Raw genomic sequence first — 7767 nt, forward strand, 5'->3', positions numbered from 1 at the left:
GGAATTAACCCCAGACAAACAAACCAGTGAAAATAATATCCTAATCAAGGAACTACCAGGAGAAATCCACACCCCCGTCAACGCTGGCAGGGAAAGCTCCCGTACATAAACACGGAGCAAACCTCACTTAAAGTTGCCATGTTGGGGAAACCCTGTTGTAAGCCAGTCACGTGATCCCCTTTTGCGAACTTCTGTCAAGCAAAGTCGACGGGGAAGCCAGCTGTTCACAACTGGTCACTAGCTTATCAGCTGCAGTGATCCACGTAGCCACTGTGGCAGGAAAAAGTGGGGCAAAACTCACTTAACAGATGTCTCACTTAACGACAGAAATTTTGGGCTCCCTTGTGGTCGTAGGTCAAGGACTACCTGTATTTAGATTGGACCCTTGAGCTTTAAGGAAGAGCCAAGATCATTCAAAGAGAACCATATTCACCAGCTCTCAGAGAAATTACTCGATGCTGCCGTAGCGTTACGAAAAAAAAACAAAAAAATCACCTCCAGACTAGCAAGTTTAATTATGAGGACATTTTTGAAAAGTGGTTTGAAATTCTGATAAAAATGACAAAAACAGCGCATTTGGGTTCTTTTGAACCTTTGGTAGATAGCCTGCGATTTCTTTACAAATACATTTACTCTTATCCGTGGTAGCTAAACGCCTTGTTCAAACCACCCATTTCGGAAAGAAAGATGGCGTCCGATTAAAACGCAATCCGTGATTTTTTTTTCTTTCTTTTCTTCCGACGATTCAGGTTGAGAGGGGGGAAAAAAAGTTACAACGCTCGGCCCCTTTTCATTTAGTTTACATAAATACAATATTTTTTTATAAATATCTCTTTATCAACAACACATTTATGCGTGACACGAATGTACAAACAGCAATTTGGATGGCATACGCAGCTGGTTTACTCAGTCTCCCGAAACGGTCCTTTGTCGCGGGGAAGAAGTTGTGGGCGGGTGTGTTTGTATCTATTGACATATATGGCGTCTATGTATATATTAGGTAAGATAGGAAGATTGGGGGGCGCAAAACTCAATCCAACCCTACCCAGACCCCTCCCGCTCAAAAATGGCCGGTTCTGCTTCAAGTCTTCGTACCAACAGGAGACAGGCTGTGTGGCTCTGGGGTCCCGCCAATGGGGCCCTGGATGAATTGCAGGGGATGTCCAGAAATGTTTGCGGATGGGGTGGGGTGTCCCTTCAATGACCTGGAAGAAAAGCATCAAAATAGTCATAAAGAGCTTCCAACAAGGAGAGAAGCAACCTGTTTTTAACGAGGCTTGCAGGCTGACCGGGATGAGCGGTGCATAAATTTTAAAAAATTAATAAAAACCGGTGGGACGAGAGGAGCGGATTTAACTTTGTCGTCCGGCGTCTGAAGGATTGGAAGGAAAACCACTTGTGGCAAAGCACACTATTTGCTCACAAATCCTGTACACGTTTGAGCCCCAAATTTCTGTTGCTAAGTGAGACATTTCTTCAGTGAATTTTCCTTCATTTTACAACATTTCTTTCCACATTTGTTAATGTGTGGCTAAATTAGTGATGCAGTTTTTAAGCGAATCTGGATTCCCTGTTGACTTCAATTGTTAGAAGGTCGCAAAAGGGGATCACGCGACCCCGGGACACTGCAACCGTCATAAATACGAGTCAGTGGCTAGGGGACTGAATTTTGAGTTGCTGCAACGGTTGTAAGTGTGAAATACAGTCATTTTTTCAATGCCACTGTACTTTCAAACGGTAAACGAATTGTTGTAAGTTGAGGACTACTTGCGAAATGTTCATCTTAATTTAAACATCTTTAATTAGACTTCAGGGGTTAGGAGAAAAATGATCCTAAGTTACTTTTTTTTTTGTAAACTTTGAACCGTCACTGAACCGTCGTAAGCCAAGGACTACCTGTGCAGAAATGTGTACAGAGAAAATTCGGTTGTCAGTCTCTAAACCTGTCACTCAAACAACTGGAGAAGTGCCGGCAACAGAGCTAGTCCTGTGTTTATATAACCCGGGTCAGTGTATCATGTGAACGCAGCCACCCCGTCTCCTTACTTCAGTTCAATTCACCTTAACATAAATGTCTCACTTAGCAAAGGAAGTTTTGTACAGTTTTGGACTCCATTGCGGACGAGATATTGAGAACTGCCTGTAAATAAATTGTGTGCGAACCCTGAAAACAGATTCAGGAAACAGGGAAAAATCACATTGTCTGAACACTCAGCCCCCTCCACCCCCCAGGTCTTTTCAGTGCCCCTCCCATCACCAACGTAAACCTAACCCTAACCCGCAAATAAATAGATAGATGATAGATAGATAGATAGGATAGATGATATATAGATAGTTATAGACAGATAGATAGATAAAGCTTTATTGTCATTTTTTTTACTGTGAGCACAATGGCACACATTAAAAATGAAATTTAGTTGCTTGCTCTCAAAGTGTACACCTACATCACACATTTAAACATACTATATACAACATATGTATAGACCTACACCCTTACATATAAGTAACATATAAATATTAATCACTGTCCATCTTGAATGGACAAGAAGCAACGGATGGAAACTAGTCAAGGAGAGAAGCAACCTGGAACTAAGGAGGAATTTCCTGACTGTTAGAACAATTAACCAGTGGAACAACCTGCCTCCAAAAGTGGTGAATGCTCCAACACTGGAAGTTTTTAAGAAGAGACTGGACAGCCACTTGTTTGAAATGGGATAGGGTCTCCTGTCTGTGCAGGGGGTTGGACTAGAAGACCTCCAAGGTCTCTTCCAACTTTATTATTACTATTACTACTACTACTAATTATTATTATTATTAATTATTATTATTATTATTAATTATTATTATTATTATTATTATTATTATTAATAATAATAATAATAATAATAATGTATTTAATAATAATAACAACAACAACAGGAGGAAGCTTTAGAGTTCCCAAGGTTGATACTGTATGGCACAAAGCTGTGACTGAATCTGGTTTTCTGCTTCGGATACCCCTGAGCTGCAACCCTCGACGTTTTGTGGTTTTGTCTTTTTTACCTCCTTCCCCCTTAATCATGGTCGTCGACCTTATTGCAGCCGAGGCCGCTGACGGAGCCGATGCGGTCGATCCTGTGGCCGAAGCAGTTGCTGCCTTTGGGCGGCTGATTCTCATCACGCCATCCTCCTCCTCGCCGTTGCTCGTGGTGCACCATCCGGGCCCACTTTTGCCGCGCCTGCTCGCCGTCGGTGCGCATAGAAATGGAATTCAAATAAAATAAAAGAATAAATAAATCAGCCGCGACGCCGCCGACGCTCCTTCCGCCCTCGGGCTCAGCTCCTCCCGCCAGGCCGCCGGGCCGCCCGCCGACAGCTGCAAGGCAAGGGCAGTCATGCAGCAGAGCCGACGGCAGCCCGATCCCGGGACGAGGGACGCCCGTTGCCCGAAGGCTGGATCGCCAGGGGGGAGGGGGAGGAGAGCGGGGAGGAAAGGCGGGGGGGGGTCGTGCAGGGGGTTTGCGGGAAAACGGATCAGACGGCGCGGGTGCAGGGGGGGAAGGCGAGCGGGATGGGTCCCGCCGTCCGTTCCCACCACCCAGCGGCCCCTTCGCTCCATCCGGGCGCTCCCCGGCTGCAATGGCCAAGCGAAGAGGAGCCGATGGGATGTGTAGTCCCCTCTCCGCTTCTCGCCCGGGATTCCCCCCTCCCCCGCGAGCCTAACCCGACGTCGCCATCGCCCGACATCGCCGCAAAGGGCCCTCCCGTCTCTTCTCCCCCCCCCGGCTCAAGACGGAGCCAAAGCAGGCCCGGCTCCCCCGTCGAGGAAAGCCCAAGCGAACCGGCGGAGCCCGCCGACGACTCACCTGGTGCAGCTGCATCAGCGGCGGTCCCTCGGGTTGCAGCGGCCCCCGCCACTTCTGCTCCAGCGGTGGGATCTCAGGATCCAGCCACTTCTGCTCCAGCGGTGGGACCTTAGGACCCGGCCAGTTCTGCTCCAGCGGTGGGATCTCAGGATCCAGCCACTTCTGCTCCAGCGGTGGGATCTCAGGATCCAGCCACTTCTGCTCCAGCGGTGGGATCTCAGGACCGAGCCACTTCTGCTCCATTGTTGGGATCTCAGGATCCAGCCACTTCTGCTCCAGCGGTGGGATCTCAGGGCCCGGCCGCCTCTGCTCCAGCGGTGGGATCTCAGGATCCAGCCACTTCTGCTCCAGCGGTGGGATCTCAGGATCCAGCCACTTCTGCTCCAGCGGTGGGATCTCAGGACCGAGCCACTTCTGCTCCATTGTTGGGATCTCAGGATCCAGCCACTTCTGCTCCATTGTTGGGATCTCAGGATCCAGCCACTTCTGCTCCAGCGGTGGGATCTCAGGGCCCGGCCGCCTCTGCTCCAGCGGTGGGATCTCAGGATCCAGCCACTTCTGCTCCAGCGGTGGGATCTCAGGATCCAGCCACTTCTGCTCCAGCGGTGGGATCTCAGGACCGAGCCACTTCTGCTCCATTGTTGGGATCTCAGGATCCAGCCACTTCTGCTCCATTGTTGGGATCTCAGGATCCAGCCACTTTTGCTCCATTGGCGGGATCTCAGGACCGAGCCACTTCTGCTCCATTGTTGGGATCTCAGGACCGAGCCAGTTCTGCTCCAGCGGCTTCCCGTCGAGGGAGAGCGCCAGCAAGGACAGCAGCAGCAGCCCACTGGCCGCCAGGCGGGAGACGAACATCCCGGAGTGCGCAGGCGCCGGCAGAGCCGCTGGGCGAGAGAGAGAGAGAGAGAGAGAGCGAGAGAGAATCCTCGACGGCGCGGACCGCGGAGCCGAAGAGAGCCGAGTGGAGCCGCCTTTGCCTGCCTGGCCGGATTCGCTCGCAGCGCCGGCATGGCTGTCCGCGCCTTATATAAGCCAGCTGCAGGTGACGCACCGACGGCATCCTCCGCCCCGGCCGGAGGGGGGGGAGGGAGGAGGGGGGAGCCGTCGCGATCCAGCCATCCCTCGCTCGCCGGCCCGCCTTCTCCTGGCCTGGGGGGGGGGGGACGGGCCCCGAGGGGGCGCTCTGGGGCCGAAGCTCCTCCTCCTCCTCCGACCTGCCTTTCCGCGCTCCAGATCTCCGCACGGCCGGGCACCATGGGCGTGGGAGTCCATCCCACGCCTCCAAACGCTTTGAGTTGGGGGTTGTGAAACCCCTTCTTCCCTCCCCTTTTGCAGTCTTTTTCCCCTGCTTCTTTCTTTCTTTCAATTTATTTCTTTTAACATCTTTTTCTCCATCCCTCTTTTCTTTCTCTTTCTTTCTTTCTTTCTTTCTTTCTTTCTTTCTCTTTCTTTCTTTCTTTCTTTCTTTCTTTCTTTCTTTCTCTTTCTTTCTTTCTTTGTATTTCTTTTAAAATCTTTTTCTCCCTCCCCTTCCTTCCTTCCTCTTGCTTTCTTTCTTTCTCTTTCTTTCTTTCTTTCTTTCTTTCTTTCTTTCTTTCTTTCTTTCTCTTTCTTTCTTCCTTCCTTTCTTTCTTTCTTTCTTTCTTTCTTTCTTTCTTTCTTTCTTTCTTTCTTTCTTTCTATGTATTTCTTTTAAAATCTTTTTCTCCCTCCCCTTCCTTCCTTCCTTCCTCTTGCTTTCTTTCTTTCTCTTTCTTTCCATTTATTTCTTTTAAAATCTTTTTCTCCATCCCTCTTCTTTCTCTTTCTTTCTTTCTTTCTTTCTTTCTTTCTTCTTTTCTTTCTTTCTTTCTTCTTTCTTTCTTTCTTTCTTTCTTTCTTTCTTTCTTTCTTTCTTTCTATGTATTTCTTTTAAAATCTTTTTCTCCCTCCCCTTCCTTCCTTCCTTCCTTCCTCTTGCTTTCTTTCTTTCTCTTTCTTTCCATTTATTTCTTTTAAAATCTTTCTTTTCCTTCCTTCCTTCCTTCCTTTCAACATTTCTTTTAAAATCTTTCTTTTTCTCCCTCCTCTTTCTTTCTTTCTTTTTCTTTCTCTCTCTCTCTCTCTTTCTTTCTTTCCCTCCTTTTTTCCCCTAATGTCTCAAATTCCAGGGGTGGGGTGGGGGATACTTAAAAATTGGATTAAATTCCCGTTGACTCGAGGGAGGTTGTTCTCCCCAATTGTTGGTTGGGAAATTCCCAGTGTCTGCCCCCCCCCCCACCAGGGATCAGTAATTGGGAAGGGGGAATCTTGACCGAGGTATCGAGGTATCGTAGATTGCTCATTTCCCCCCTTCCCAACCCTTTTTTGTCTTCAGGGGATCCAAGGAGCCAGAAAGGAGGATGGCAAGATCCTAAGTAAAGGACCTCAACAACTTTACTATTAGGATTAGGATTAAGCTGTTTCCAGAGATTCTGTGTACACACACACACGTACGCACACACACACAAACACACACACGTACGCACAAACATTGTGGACACCACACTGCAAAATCCCAAGACCCAGAGTATCCTGACTGCCATAAAAATTGGGAGGTGGGGAAGCAAGATGAGATCGGCTCCAAGATCGGCTGCTGTGATTCTCACAAGTTGCGGGTGCGAGCTAACCCGAGGGTGGGCTTAGCGGTTGTGGGAAGCCAGCTACCATCTGCAAGTCATCAAATGAGTGAGAACAATCAAGCAGTGGAACAGGAGTTGCCTCCAGAAGTTGTGGGAGCTTCATCAAAGGAAGCTGTCAAGGAGAGACTGGACCGCCATCGGTCAGAAATGGTGTAGGCCGGGTCTCCTGCTTGGGCGGGGGTTGGACTAGATGACCTATAAGGTCTCTTCCAACATTATTATTATTACTATTACTATTATTATTATTATTCATAAAACATGAAACTCAGTCAACTGAACACTCAAATTGACTGGCACTAATGTTTGACACGGGTTGTTGCCAGCATCCTAGGTATCAACCAGGTATCTCCTTAAGATGTAAGATGTTCCGAGTTGCGCAGTTTTTTGTAGCTTTGCTGGAGTTATTGCAGGAAGCTGCAATTTCTTGATGTATTTTGCAAAGTTTTTGGACATAGTTCCCAGTGCCCCGATGACAATGGGTATCACTGTTCCACGTTTCATCCATAATCGTGCAGTTTCGATGGCCAGGTCGCGGTATTTCGTAATTTTTCCCAGTTCTTTTTCTTCGACTCTGGCATCTCCTGGTACAGCGATATCAATCAGCTGTATGCTTCAGTTCTCTGCAACTGCGATATCTGGCGTGTTGTGTTCCAAATGGCGATCTGTCTGTATTCGGAAGTCCCACAAGATCTTCACCCTCTCATTCTCCACAACTTTTTCCACCCTATGTTCCCACAACTTTTCGGACACAGGCAAGTCGTATTTTTTACACAATGCCCAGTGGATTAGTTTAGCAACTCGGTCATGTCTAGCTTTGTAATCAGTTTGCGCGATTTTGCTGCACTCACATATGAAACGTGAAACAGTTTCAACTTTGTCGTTGCAAAGTCGGCAATTTGGATTGTCAGTAGACTTTTGTATCTTCGCTTTCATGGCATTAGTTTGTAGTGCTTGTTCTTGAGCAGCCAGTATTAAGCCTTCTGTTTCTTTCTTGATGGTTCCCATCTTGAGCCATGCCCATGTCAAGTTGTTGTCACATTTTCCTTCAATGTTTTTCAAATGCTGTCCATGCAAAGCTTTGGTTTTCCATCTATTTAATCTATCATCCAGCCGTTTTTTCCTGTTTCTGTTATTTTTATAATGCTCTGTGTTTTCACAGCCTGCAGCAATTTTTCTGTACTTTGATTCACATAGTCATTCAAACTTAGTTCTTCTTCTTCTTCTTCTTCTTCTTCTTCTTCTTCTTCTTCTTCTTCTTC

The 7767-nt window shown here is 47.6% G+C and overlaps 1 protein-coding gene across 2 annotated transcripts; it reads right to left on the reverse strand.

Moving 5' to 3' along the window:
• Positions 1–491: 491 nt before the first annotated feature.
• LOC310641188 (uncharacterized protein) lies at positions 492–4874 on the reverse strand. Of its 2 annotated transcripts, XM_083364035.1 has the most exons (4): positions 3954–4874; positions 3846–3917; positions 3043–3355; positions 492–1205 (listed from the first exon to the last, which is right to left on the reverse strand). In XM_083364035.1, the coding sequence occupies exons 1-3, from the start codon at positions 4701–4703 to the stop codon at positions 3251–3253; spliced, it is 927 nt and encodes a 308-aa protein (XP_083220161.1). In that variant the 5' UTR covers positions 4704–4874; the 3' UTR covers positions 492–1205; positions 3043–3250. The 2 variants fall into 2 exon arrangements, with proteins under 2 accessions (XP_083220161.1, XP_083220160.1); XM_083364034.1 differs by having other exon boundaries at positions 3846–4873.
• Between the last annotated feature and the right edge of the window lie 2893 nt (positions 4875–7767).

This window comes from Vipera ursinii, assembly GCF_947247035.1.
Source record: "Vipera ursinii genome assembly, chromosome: 5".
In the NCBI taxonomy this organism is placed as follows: domain Eukaryota; kingdom Metazoa; phylum Chordata; class Lepidosauria; order Squamata; family Viperidae; genus Vipera; species Vipera ursinii.